Raw genomic sequence first — 15009 nt, forward strand, 5'->3', positions numbered from 1 at the left:
TTTTTCCTTTACAAAAATGTTCTCCGAGGCACCGTTAACGAGTTATTAACGGAAAACAGTGACCAATGAGAGGCGAGCTCGGCTGGCGCGAGGCGACCGAGCCAATGAGCGGAACTGGGCTTCGCGCGCTGGTTGGCTGGGCCGCCTCGCGTCAGCCGTACTCGATTCTTATTGGTCACTGTTTTTCGTTAATAACTCGTTAACGGTGCCTCGGAGAACATTTTTGTAAAGGAAGAAGTTGCTTCAAATGATCCGAGGAACCCGCCATTTCTGGATTGCGAGACATTTTTGGGACACCTTGTATAACTTAAAACAAATGTCAATATCTAAAATTTTGTATTATCGCCATCGTCAATTCGAACAGTGACCCCTGTCGCAATTAACATGTCAAACATGGTGATACACTGTAACTTATCTATCGCAGATAATATTTCAACATTATATGTATCACGTAAAAGAAAATTCATCGCGGCGCCACGGACAATTTCGGTAAAACCGGCGTGCCATTCAACGTGTTGATGTGTCGATTCGATAATTTCTCGCGTATTGTGATCGAAAATTGATCAGAAACAAAGTAAAACCTCGATCGTCTAAAATTGTATACAAATTACATGTAACAGATTAAACGCCGAATATATTACAATGTCATAGTGAAACCGTTACCAGGAACTTAAAGTGTGTCACAGGAAATATCAGTTTAACTCTTTTGTATTCTACATTCTTAGTAATAATCAGTTTGCTTAATACATTGCGATAAAAATAAATTTGAAATCCTGGTTCGGAATTAGCGACGCTCAACATGTTGAATGGATCGATTTAAGATGAACGATGCGCTATCTGTTATAAAGATCGTTAACGATTTAACTTAACATTATATCCAAGGAACTGTTTCATTATCCGAATATTGACGTTCTTCTGTTTAGTTTGGTAAACTGATGCTCTATTGGATGAGAATCTTGTGAATCTTGTAAATCTTGTATCGATAAAATCGTAGCCTGCAGCGTTTCATTGAACCTTTCAAGCATAATATTGTTCTTCGACAGAGAAACTTACTGTTAATCTCACACATACATATAAAACACACCTCTGTCCAGGCACTGGACATTGTTAGCGCAGCGGAGCAGATTATTGCGGCGTGATCAATTGCTGTGCCATTGATTTGTTTGCGCGTTTCAATAATTAACTTTACATGTTTATCGAACAAAGCGTATCAAAGTTTCTTGCACTTCTGTTTCGTTTATTTTAGAATACAAAATTTAATCCTTAAATGCATATTGTTGTCAATTGTCTACATTCCAGTTCCACTTAATTTCATTCAAAAACCTGAGTATGCGCGTTTCCGAACACACGTTGATAACAATAGACAGTAGACCATGTGTGAAACAAAAGACTTGACATTACTTTTGGCGAGTAAGTTATATGTTTTTTGACATTCGAATGTGGTGGGTGATAACTTCCAGGTTGCAAAGGATTTTCACGGACCGAGTGCATCGAATGCAAGGTTACTTTGTGTCACAACAAAAATCGCAATTGCTTTGCTGCATTTCATTTATAAATTATGCGAAAATTCCTATACTAATAGATAATATAAATACATGATCATTTGTTTACGTCTACAATAATTTCAGTAATAAACGCATATCGTTGCCAAAAGTCTGCATACAACTTTTTTTCAAAATAAATACTCAATATTATTACCTAGATTTTTTTATTTATTTTTTACGTAACCTATGACTACATTCCTATGAAAAACGATTTTTTAAAATTCAAAACAAAAAATCATGCATTTAAGGGTTAATATGAGCCGTCTATTTTGAAAGTGGCATAAGTCACTTTACCGTAATGAAAAGTGGTGATTTTTTTAATGTTTAGTATCCTGAGATAACAAATACAAGTAAATCTTCTCGAAAGTTAGCATCCATATTTTCAAACGTTAAAACGCGAACCCTTAAATATCTCGACTTAAAAACAAAGTGACTTATGCCACTTTCAAAATAAACGGCTCATACGTCTCATTCGATCGCTATGAAGTTAATTATGCCCGAAAAGGCACGTCAATTGGTCACGCCACAACAATCGGCCCTCGCTACGCTAAAATGTTTCCATCTCGTTCCGACGTTTACATGGAAATCCGTTTTAATAGCTGTTCGACGAAACTGAGAATCGAACTGAGAATTAAAATCGTGGAAATCCATGACGTAAACGGTCGAAAACAGCGGCTGCGACGACCGAGCGATATGATGGATAGATTCCATCCATTTGGCACGCAAAGTCACGCAGGTACCCGGCACTGTGGTAATCAAGACGAATAGTCGGCGAGCTAGACAAATTCGATGCGAGATAAATGCACGGGAGACGGAAGTTGCCGTTCGCGACGGATCGCCGAGCATCGCGCGCGCGCGCGCGCGCGGGCCCGCGTAGGGAGGACAGGGAGAAACTCCAAGTACACTGACATAATTGCTCAGTGGAATAAAACATTTGCCGCGCGACATGTTCGCCATTGTTCCACCGGCTGCCAATGTGCATGCCCGTCTACGGTTTCGCAGACCGTACTTCGGCCGGATAGGTACGGCCTAGTTCTCTTTGTAATTCAATCCTTAGAACTGTCGCCATCCTGGCTGTGGCGCAACTTCGATCCCCGGTCTCGCAGAATAGCAGCTGTACCACTTTATGCAGCATCCATTACTGGGGCAAACTGCGGCCGAGATGAACCGCGCCGTAATTATCGAAGTCGCAACACACGGACGCGGCCCGTCGACAACTCTCGGCCGGAGAGAGCCTCGGCAGACGTCGTCGCGCAGGTGTTCGCCATACGGCCAAAAATTTCCCAGGAAACCGAACTTCCTCCCACCGGGCCTGGCCCCTCATCCTCTTCAGCAACTTCCATTCGACCCGCGCAACGGCAATTCTCCGAACGGGATTCGGTCGAGATGCAAAATACAGCGTACTATTCTCTCTCTCTCTCTCTCTCCCTCCCTCTCTCCCTCTCTCTCTCCCTCTCTCTCTCTCCCTCTCTCTCTCTCTCCCTCTCTCTCTCACCCTATACCTCTCTCTCTCTCTCCCTCCCTCCCTCTCTCCCTCTCTCCCTCTCTCTCTCCCTCTCCCTCTCTCTCTCGATTTCTCTCTCTCTCTCTTTCTCTTGCTTTCTCTCTCTCTCTCTCTTTTTCTCTTGCTTTCTCTCTCTCTCTCTCTCTCTCTCTCTCTCTCTCTCTCTCCTCCGGCTACGAGTCGGGCTATACGAGCAAATCGAAACCCAAAATCGAAGGATTCGCCGCAACGACGGCCTTATCGCGCGTATTCGTGCACGGCTCCGACGTAATTTTCAATTAAACTCCGCGCAGCCGGCCGCGCGCTCCGTGGCTGCCTGGCGAGCACCGAGACTCACCTGCTGCGGAATAAGTTGCAAAATCGGTGCACCGCGTTGCTGCGCGACGCTTTCCGTATTTTCCGTATTTTCATTCTTGGCTATTTCGATCCAGGAAAGTCTTGTTATCGACGTTTTACAGTTGTAATGAAAACGTAGGGATGCCATTTTGAGACTTCTTCTTTCTTGGATCAATTTAAAAAGTTGAGGATTGTGCCGTCTTATTCTCGTCGCCAGTGCACGGAATTAACATCATAATCATAAACTCGACCATGATATTGGTTCCACATTGTCGATCATTGTATACAGGGCGTTCTAAAATTATGTTAACACCCGGAAACAGGTGATTCCTGAGATAATTTCAAGTCACTTTTTCCTTAGCGAAAATGCAATCCGCGGCTTCGTTCGCGAGATATTAACGAAAGACACTAAACAATAAGAGGCGAACTCGGCTGGCAACGAGACGGCCGAGCCAACGAGTGCACGAAACCCAGTTCCGCTCATTGGCTCAGCCGTCTCGCGCCAGCTGATCTCGCCTCTCATTGGTCACTCTTTTTCGTCAATAACTCCTAGACAAAGCCGCGGATTGCATTTTCGCTAAGGAAAAAGTTACTTGAAATTACCTCAGGAATCACCTCTTCCCGGGTATTAAAACAATTATGAGACACTCTGTATATTGAATTCCAGTTCGCTATTCGTCGCGGCAGTTACACACGCATCTGGTCTAACTTGCGAAGGAGGCAGTAAGATAGAGATAATGGGCTGAGGATGGGCGATCCGACTCATCTTGTCCCAGCGCTGTCCCGCGGAACTTCAAGTCAGTAGAACACAGTGACATATCCATGGTTTTAACCTTTTAGGTACGGCTGAATTCTGCGCGAGGCTATTTCTCTGGACGGCAGAGTCTGATGTGTACTGTACAGAGTCTGATACTGTATATTCTGTCTGTATATACAGGGTGTCCCAAAAATATCTCGCAATCCGAAAGTGGCGGGTTCCTCAGGCCATTTGAAGCAACTTTTTCCTTTACAAAAATTTTCTCCGAGGCACCGTTAACGAGTTATTAACGAAAAACAGTGACCAATGAGAGGCGAGCTCGGCTGGCGCGAGGCGATCGAGCCAATGAGCGGAACTGGGCTTCGCGCGCTGGTTGGCTGGGCCGCCTCGCGTCAACTGTACTCGACTCTTATTGGTCACTGCTTTTTCGTTAATAACTCGTTAACGGTGCCTCGGAGAACATTTTTGTAAAGGAAGAAGTTGCTTCCAATGATTCGAAGAACCCGCCATTTCCGGATTGCGAGACATTTTTGGGACACCCTGTGGACTGTTGTAAATCGATGCGAAGACAAAAGAAGTGTGAAACAATGCATATGAAGACGATTATTTGATTCGAACGATGAGCGAGTGAGCTACTAGAGCAAGCCACTATAGTGGCGCGTCGTCCAGAGAGATGACATCCGCGAAAGCCACTATAGTGGCGTGTCGTTCTGAAAGATGATCCACGAAAGCCACTATAGTGACGCGTCGTGCCTAAAAGGTTAAGAAACGTTGGAAATTCAGGGCTGTCTTATAGTTTTATCGCAATGTGTAATAGTATTTCCTTCTTTTTCATATTTTTGTAACTTTATTTTTTTCTATTGTGATATGCAAAGTTATTCCTTACATTCACAGATATAACCTTAAACCTCGTAATAACGCTAAAATAATTTAGGACACAATGAACAGGTTTCCAGTCGACTGTGCGGCGTCCACGTCCGGGCATAGTACTCGCATGGGGGCTCCGCCAGAAAAATTTAAATTTTACAGCTTGAGTTTCGGAGTCGTTGCCGGGCCACGTTGCTCTCTCTCTCTCTCTCTCTCTCTCTCTCTCCCTCCCTCTTTCTCACTCTCCCCTAGCCCCCTCCCTCCCTCTCTCTTTCTTCATAGCATCGTATCAAGGGAAGAGAAATCCGCGCGGAATCCCTGGAGGCGTTATATGCAACTGGGCCGTGCCCCAACGGTACCCCAGAGTCGACCAGCCGTCCCCCTCCCGTGCGTGTATACGCGCCCGAACAAAAGGAGGGAAAAAAGTTTCAGAATAATTTTTCTCTGCTTTAACATACAGTTATATTAGGACGGAAGGCAGCGGGAGAAAGAAAGAATGAGAGAGAGAGAGAGAGAGAGAGAGAGAGAACTAAAGTAAATTCATTTTCGTGGAATAGTCACCGCACAAATGGAACAATATTTTTCCTTCGTTTCGCTTCTTCCGCCTCTAGCTGGTGAAATGACCCACGCGGAACCGTGAGTTACGTGACACCGGGTATACGTGCACTCGGGACGGGCACCCACGCTGGTCACGTTAAAATCACCGACACGAACCTCATCGGTACTGTTTCGTGCAACAAAAATTCTGTGCCACACTTCTTCTACTGTTGTGCGGCAGAATTGATATTTTAATGTAATTTGGTTTCAGACTCGATACGGTAAACAATAAATCACGTGATAAAAGTGCACAGTAGACAGCCGCAGTTTCGAAATAATAATTGAAACGTTATTGCACTTGCAACTGCACAAGATCTCTCGATACTAACACGTGTCACAAAAATCAAATTATTGACAAGATTTTACCGTGACATAATTTAATTTTATTACAGATAAATAATAATAATAACTAAATAAATATTTAATTATAGATTCATACGAGTGAACTGCGGATCTTCGTGTAAAATACAAATTGTCTCACTGGTTTGTAAGAAACAAAAATGATATAAAAATGTATTACTACTGTTTTGCCAATTTTAATAAATTGATGAGTTAATTTATCATAAATTGATAAACTTTCTTAGTTTACATTTTGGTATTTATCTAGTTATTTTCATCACAAATGCATAAAATCCACAGCCTACTTACGAGGATTTGATTCTAAGTAACTTTATGTTAATAGAAAGATAATCATTACTATGTAGAATATCATTATTATTTATTCTGTTTCTTAATCTCAAGATTATATCATCCAAAATTTTACAAACATTAAAGTCTCTTTAAATAGACCGATCTTTATTTATCTCCTGAAATGTAACATCAATGCATTCCATCATGGATCATATCGCGATCTTGGAATGACCTTGAGCTGTACGTTTCATGAATGACAAGGAGGATTAAATTTTGTTTAATTTTTTATAAACTCTGCTAATAAATTTGTTAATATATTGTTGCGAATTTTATTTACAATATATGTATAGTATATTAATTATATGATATAGTTATATATATATATATATATATATATATATATATATATAACTATATTAAATAATAATATAATATTTAATATATATATATATATAACACAACTCGATACAATTATATCTTAGATCTTTCAGAAGTGGGATGTTGCTCGTTCGACGGTCCGATCACGACTCTTCGATTGTTCGTTGGTAACACTCTTCCGTGGCAACCCCTATCTTCTATTATTCTTTAAGGAGTTGTTCACAACAGGGCAGTTTCACATTACAGCGACTTGATTTGGACAAGTCGCCGTAACAATATCATTCTAAATTTTGCTGTATTTTTATAGACGATCCGACTGCAGGGTATCATTTTCGTTTGATCAGCACTTTCGTCTTCGGATCGGAGGGCACCGTACCCGCAGCACCTGCTGCTGAACGATGGCCCCAAAAGAGTAAGTTATGGGTGAATCTTTCATCCCGGGTGACTGCGGGACATTTTTTTTCGTAGATTCAATCGGATCGCGCGCTTTGTTTCGTCGCCGACAGATTGAACGTGTATAGTTGCGCTGTTTGCTCGGTGATATTGATTCTGGACGGAACTATCAATCCTGGTTTTCCCGTTCGTGTCGCCCAAGATTCGAGCGCCGCTCGAGTTACGAAGAAACGCGTTACGAGCTGTTCACCGAGTCTGCTCCGAGAGCATGACATAGGCGAAATTGAAGTTCCCAAGGATAGTGAGTGAAGTACTTCTTTACGATTAGAATAGGGTCGCTATTCCGGTGCTTCTCGGAACGATCGACATTTGCGTGTCCCCCAGTTTTAACGGTTACGACCGGGCCGCAGTCTATGTGCGCTTACTTGTGTGCTGGTATGCAAAGTAGGATAAGATAGAAACCTTGATATATCATATCATATATTATATGATATATTATCATATAATATATATTTATATATTATCATATTATATATTATTTATATATTATATGATATTATATGATATATCATATCATATATTCCTTGATATATGATATATCATATCATATACTCCTTGATATATGATATATCATATCATATATTCCTTGATATATGATATATCATATCATATACTCCTTGATATATGATATATCATATCATATACTCCTTGATATATGATATATCATATCATATACTCCTTGATATATGATATATCATATCATATATTCCTTGATATATCATACATCATATATTGATATATCATATCATATATTCCTTGATATATCATATATCATATATTGATATATCATATCATATATTCCTTGATATATCATATATCATATATTGATATATCATATCATATATTTCTTGACATATCATATATCATATATTGATATATCATATCATATATTCCTTGATATATCATATATCATATATTGATATATCTTATCATATATTCCTTGATATATCATATATCATATATTGATATATCATATATTCCTTTTATTCATTTAATTTCTCGATTCAATAGTCAATCTTATTTTAAGGCGATGTTGACGTCGCTTTCATTGTACAGCAATTTCTCCCGAAAATGCCAAATTTCGGGTCGCTGTGAATTTCCCTGTGCTAGACCTACGCCTATGTAATTTTCTGCAACGTCGGTGCTAAGAGTCGACAGAGTTCCCGGTCTGTTGAGTGTAAGTCAACTAAGAAAAACCGCGGAGTTACAAGGAACGTGGTGGGTACAGTAAATTCCCTCTAATTTCTGCCTCGTTTTTATAGTTGTTGAGAATCGATAACTATAAAAACGAGTTTCAAAGCTCGATTAATCGTATCTCCTCTTCCCAAATTGTCCATTTTTGTGCATAATCTAAGCGTCAATTAGGGAGAATTTACTGTACTAGATACGTGACTGTCGAATCGTGGCTTGCGGCCTCCGAATTGCCTCCGAATCGCGGCAAAAAATTATAAATAAAAAATTTAAGTCATCGATTTTATTCTATTTCTATACTATGTATTCATATTAATGAATACCGGCATGCTGGTCGCTGCCTTTTTTTGCCGACTGCCCCGAGTTTCTATAAAAACGAACCGCGTAGCCCGAAAAATCGCAACTTGGAATTCTCAGACCTGCCGGTCTCAATTCCAACCGCCAAACATTTCTGGGAGAAATTACTGTATTTCTCAGAACAAGTTTGTATTCAATCATCGGATCATCGTGGCTAAATCGTGGATCCTCGTCCGAAATAAAATTGTTCTCCTTCGTTTTAAGAAACAAGAGTTAAATAAAAATTGATTTCGCCTCGTAATAATGTTATCATATTGTAAATAACGTGACAGTTGTTTTAATTCTTCTAATGATTCAATTGTCTTGAATTTCATCTTCCAATATGAATTCTTCGTAACTACGTTTTCTTAAACAAGTAAAATCCGCATTCTAATCACGGATCATCCTGGTCTATTATAACCCATGTTAGACCATAAAATAAACGAAAAGCAGACTGTAGGCTTAAATAATTGACTAACGTCAATATGAGTATTGACTAACTATTGACTAACTATCTTCCAATAAGTCTTCGTAACTACGTCTTCATAAACAAGTAAAATCCGCATTCTAATCACGGATCATCCTGGTCTATTATAACCCATGTTAGACCATAAAATAAACGAAAAGCAGACTGTAGGCTTAAATAATTGACTAACGTCAATATGAGTATTGACTAACTATTGACTAACTATCTTCCAATAAGTCTTCGTAACTACGTCTTCATAAACAAGTAAAATCCGCATTCTAATCACGGATCATCCGGTTCTATTATAATCCATGTTAGACCATAAAATGAACGAAAAGCAGACTGTAGGCTTAGAGAATTGACTAACGTCAATATGAGTATTGACTAACTATTGACTATCTTCCAATAAGTCTTCATAACTACGTCTTCATAAACAAGTAAAATCCGCATTCTAATCACGGATCATCCGGGTCTATTATAACCCATGTTAGACCATAAAATAAACGAAAAGCAGACTGTTGACTTAGAGAATTGACTAACGTCAATATGAGTATTGACTAACTATTGACTAACTATCTTCCAATAAGTCTTCGTAACTACGTTTTCGTAAACAAGTAAAATTCGCATTCTAATCACGGATCATCCGGGTCTATTATAACCCATGTTAGACCATAAAATGAACGAAAAGAAGACTGTAGGCTTAGAGAATTGACTAACGTCAATATGAGTATTAACTAACTATCCAAATACCAGTTCGAGAGTGTATCGAGTACTTTTTAATCGTGTTTCAAGTAATCGCTGAGCGTTTAACTTCGGACTAAACGAAATAAGTGAGCCGTTTATTTTGAAAGTGGCACAAGTCACTTTACCGTACTGAAAAGTGGTGATTTTTTAATGTTTACACGAAATTATTTATACGGAGAAAAATATCAGTATCCTGAGATAACAAATACAAGTAAATCTTCTCGAAAGTTAGCATCCATATTTTCAAACGTGTTAAAACGCGAACCCTTAACACGTTCCGTGCCGAGCTTTTTTTACTCCAATCTTCACACTTTGATATTTTACTAAAACTTGATGTATTACGTGCAATTATTAATTCTCGTACACATAACAACGTAACAAAAACTTATCAACGCCCATTCTTGCGGTGGAAATTGATTCTTCGGTTCTAAATTTCTTGTAAACAATTTGTTCAGTTCACTAAGTAAACATGCAAGCGTGTACCATGGATGGTACACGTGGCACGGAACGTGTTAAATATATCGACATAAAAACAAAATGACTTATGCCACTTTCAAAATAAACGGCTGAAATGTGTCTTCTCTACTTCGTGCCAGAAGTTGACATTGGAAGACCAAGGTAAGTCCTGGAACGATTCGGTGGAATAGGTGGGGCGTTCGGCTTACCTAAGTCATAGCAGTGGCACCGTGTCAGGGACGAGAGAAGAAAAACGCCGATTAGAAGTCCTCGAAGGGAGCCTGGCACTGGTCTGTGTACGAGGACCGGCATGTTACTGGTGACCTGGGCCATCGGCACGCCGACAACTTGCTCCTCCTCATCACTAACTGTCGACAATCCTGACCGCATCGGTCATCAAGCACGTTCCTAGCATCGTGATGGCCGCAAGGTGGTGAGTGTTCTCGCCGATATCCTGTACATAGAGTAATCCACGTTAATCCTCGACAGACGTCTAGGAAACGTCGCTGATAGACAGTCTCAATTGGTCCCTCATAGAAATCACATCGATGGGTACAAGTCGGACGTCAACGCGAACGTGAGATAAAAATTCGACGCGATCAGTATTTTAAAAACTTCGAAAAAACATTTGAATCTTTACATATGCTCGTGGAAATTGTGTATGAAAAGATTTCATTACGTTTGTTTGTTTACTTTAGACTAATAAACAGATACAGGTATTTTTTTGCGTTATTTTATAAATAGGATTGTAAAAACTTTAACAGCGAAATAAAAATATAATTTCATTTTATTCTCATAAACTGTTTTTTTTTTAAATTGAAAGTATTCTTAAGTATTATAATAACACGTTTGAAATTTCTATTCGTTCCATGAGACAATTCTTTCTCGAAATATCGTATCTGCGGAACATGTTTTAAATCAGTTTTCCGATATTTTGATTGTACCACCAAGAAGCAATTAACATTGTCGACTGCCTTTTACCGAAACGGTGCAAATAAATTCGATGCGATAATATATAATAATGCAAATCATTTGATTCAAACAGATCTGCAGATCGGAAGACTCGAAACGAGTTTCCCTCAAGCATTTTTGGAAGTCCAAGAAACGCAAAACCATTTTCCAAATGCGATTTCCGTGAAGGAATCGTTTTATATGTGGTTAGCGCAATAATATATTTAGCAATAATATATAATAATGCAAATCATTTGATTCGAACAGATCTGTAAATCGGAAGATTCGAAACGAGTTTCCCTCAAGCATTCTCGGAAGTCCAAGAAACGCAAAACCATTTTTCCCAAATGCGATTTCCGTGAAGGAATCGTTTTATATATGCTTAGCGCAATAATATATTTAGCAATAATATATAATAATGCAAATCATTTGATTCGAACAGATCTGTAAATCGGAAGACTCGAAACGAGTTTCCCTCAAGCATTTTCGGAAGTCCAAAAAACGCAAGACCATTTCCCAAATGCGATTTCCGTGAAGGAATCGTTTTATATATGCTTAGCGCAATAATATAGTTAGCAATAATATATAATAATGCATATAATAACGAGTTTCCCTCAAGCATTCTCGGAAGTCCAAGAAACGCAAGACCATTTCCCAAATGCGATTTCCGTGAAGGAATCGTTTTCTATATGGTTAGCGCACGTCCCGATAGAAACGGCGTCCGAAAGTCGGAGCATTTGCAGTTCATTTGCTTTCTAGGATATTCCACGTTAACGCGATTAGCTAGGAATCCTCCGTAGAAGACACTGAATTTTGTAACCGGATATTAGCCCGGAATCATGGCGAAAGCCGACGCGACGCGGCAGCGCGAAGGGTCGGCCGGAGTCTGGCAAAGCGGAGCCGAATGCATTTTTCCTTTGCCGCCGACGATTCTCGGAGCAGAAAATTAAAAATGCAAAGGAGCCCGATGGCGTAATTAGCGCCGCGTTCGCGTCGTCTCGGTCACGTGTGCTCGCCTATTCCTGGAGCGGAATCTCACCCGAGACTCGCGCGAATATTGCATCGACGCCGCGCCGGTTGCGTCGAATATAGAATTTTAATTACAGCCACGGTTATTAATGAACGCCCGGAGTGAAAGCGCTAAGAGACCGGGCCGCAGCGATCGCTGGATCACGGCTTGCAAATTTGTGCAGCCGCACGCGGTGATAGATGGGCAAACGGCATCGCGAACATACCTCGTGCGTTCCCGCTGCGGCTACAACACTCCGCCGTGTTTGATCTAACCGTTCCGTCGTTTCTGCCGCGTTAGGACAAACAATTTTTTTGTTCACACGGCTTCCGGATCCACACGATCCGCACACTCGAGAATTCGCGGCGGCTAAACGCTCGATTTAAACCAAGAGATTGTTAAAAGATCGTTGCGAGATCTTGCAGTGTTGCGGAAACTGATGATAGGTTGCTGTTCAGCGAATTAAAATACGTGGATATGGCAATGTGGGGGAATCTGGTGGGTATACAGGGTGATTCACGAAAGATGTTTAGGATTCGAGGCGATTTATGGTGCGTCGTTCGGTTCTTGGAGTTTTATGGAAAGGTTCGAGTGTAGAATTTAGACGCTCTATCTGTTTATGATACCAGATGTGAACGTTCCCATAAATCCCTCGAAATGTCACCCCCGGGACGGACCCCAGGTAGCACTCCACGCCGGACCACCGGGGTGGGAGAATTGCAGGGCCCGGTCGGTCTTAACAAACAAATGGGCGGTGCTATTTGCGGGATTAGGATTGGCTAGTGGACATCCCCATCTTGCGGAAGGCCTCCAAAGGGGTAGGGGTTGGAGTCAAGATGGGAGGTGGGCCAGGGGATTTAGCGGCGGAATGAATTCTCAGACCTAAGCCAAACGTGCTCTTGGAGTATGGTCATCTTCAATATACAAGCGTGATGTGCACCAGCCACATTCAACCCGCGCTTGTTAACAAAAGAGTAACAAGCTATATCCTCGTTTTGAATAATGTCAAATTTCATTTCATAATATGAAATAAATAGTTTTCCCGTAGGTGGGCGCGTAAAGGTCGTGTAGAGATCATCGATGCTTTTTTAAATGGATATTTACATTTTCTTTATATATACTATAATATATAATATACTAATTAATAATTTAATTAGTGTAAGAAAGTGTTAGGGTAACATTATCGAAGAACGAATAGTTTGAATAATTTTTCGAAAAAATGTCTTTATCGAAGCCAATACTCAAATGCTTCATTGTAACGCTATGAAAACATTCGTCTCATTGCAAGCTCATGAATGTTAGAAGAATAGTGTCTAGTCTCTACTACTCTAATCTCTGAATTAAACTTACAACTATAGTTCTTTGTGTGGAAAATAGAGGTTTTCTAAGGCAATTGTGCAAAACAGAAGACAGCTGTATAAGTATTATAAAAATAATAAGATAAGATAAGAATGTAATATAACATTATTAAATTCTTTTAATGCAAACAAGACTCGTTCTGTCGAATCCATAAAATCCGTTGTCTCACGGTGTTTACAGTCTTGCTTAACTCGAAACTTACAAGTAACAGATTTCACGTCTTCTATGCTAAAGAAATGTCTGAATCCAAACTCGACAATTTTCATATTCATAGACGAACGTATTTACTTGAAGATCGGACGTACTAAAAATAATTAGCTTTTCTTCCGTACCTCTTATTTCCATTTCGACACAACTGAATAAAATGATACATCATTTACGATTAATATCAATTATTCGTGCATTTTCGTAGCTCAACCTGTTCCCCACCGCACGATTTCTCGTGGATTCGTAAGCTTAACTTACTGTATTCGTTCGAAACTCCTAGGTCTTGCTTAACTCGAAACTTACAAGTAACAGATTTCACATCTTCTATGCTAAGGAAATGTCTGAATCCAAACTCGACAATTTTCATATTCATAGACGAACATATTTACTTGAAAATCGGACGTACTAAAAATAATTAGCTTTCCTTCCGTACCTCTTATTTCCATTTCGACACAACTGAATAAAATGATACATCATTTACGATTAATATCAATTATTCGTGCATTTTCGCAGCTCAACCTGTTCCCCACCGCACGATTTCTCGTGGATTCGTAAGCATAACTTACGGTATTCGTTCGAAACTCCTAGGTATTCCATCCACGAGGCTCTAGACAACAAGTTTCCGGACTATGTACAAACACGTATGAGCGTACCAGGGCAGCAAGAACGGCGGCAAGCACGCACGACAAAGACGTAAACGCTAAACAATACGGCTGTAGCCTAAGGACAAGAAATAATTAGTCGCCCGTGCAACTTTAATCTACATTACGGCGGCATTGAAACGGTGTACGATGAATGAAATTTCGCCCCGCCTAATGCAGATTTAACTTGTGCCAACAATTAAAACGATTCCAACTAGTCGCAGGTCCTTTGAGTATATTCTTAAATTAGTTTCGTACTCCGGTAGATAACCGAAATTTTCCACAAGCTTATCCTCTTGTGTTCCCGAAACAATTAGGCTTTCCTTAGAAGTTTGTAAATTCTAATTTATCGATTCGAAGAGATTAAAAAATATTCAGTGGAATATTCGAACATTATTTATTAAATAGTACGCGGAACGAGAGAGGCTTGTGAAATTTAATAGAGCGGTTTATAGCACCGGAAGGTGTAATAAGTAGAATAGTTACGCCGATGGTCAGACATACGGATCGGGCACACAAAATAATTATAGAAATATATTGCAACTATACGATGACTACTTTTTAAGTAGCTAAATGTTTTTGA

The 15009-nt window shown here is 39.9% G+C and overlaps 1 protein-coding gene across 3 annotated transcripts in view; it reads right to left on the reverse strand.

Moving 5' to 3' along the window:
* The window catches only part of Ddr (discoidin domain-containing receptor 2), a 529507-nt gene that overhangs the window by 253000 nt on the left and 261498 nt on the right, over positions 1-15009 (reverse strand). For all 3 annotated transcript variants that reach the window (XM_076523238.1, XM_076523242.1, XM_033472527.2), the window contains one exon: positions 10469-10713. In XM_076523238.1, the coding sequence (XP_076379353.1) occupies positions 10469-10649 (181 nt within the window). In that variant the 5' untranslated portion in view covers positions 10650-10713. The remainder of the gene's footprint in view (positions 1-10468; positions 10714-15009) is intronic.

Source organism: Megalopta genalis, chromosome 1 (assembly GCF_051020955.1).
Source record: "Megalopta genalis isolate 19385.01 chromosome 1, iyMegGena1_principal, whole genome shotgun sequence".
In the NCBI taxonomy this organism is placed as follows: domain Eukaryota; kingdom Metazoa; phylum Arthropoda; class Insecta; order Hymenoptera; family Halictidae; genus Megalopta; species Megalopta genalis.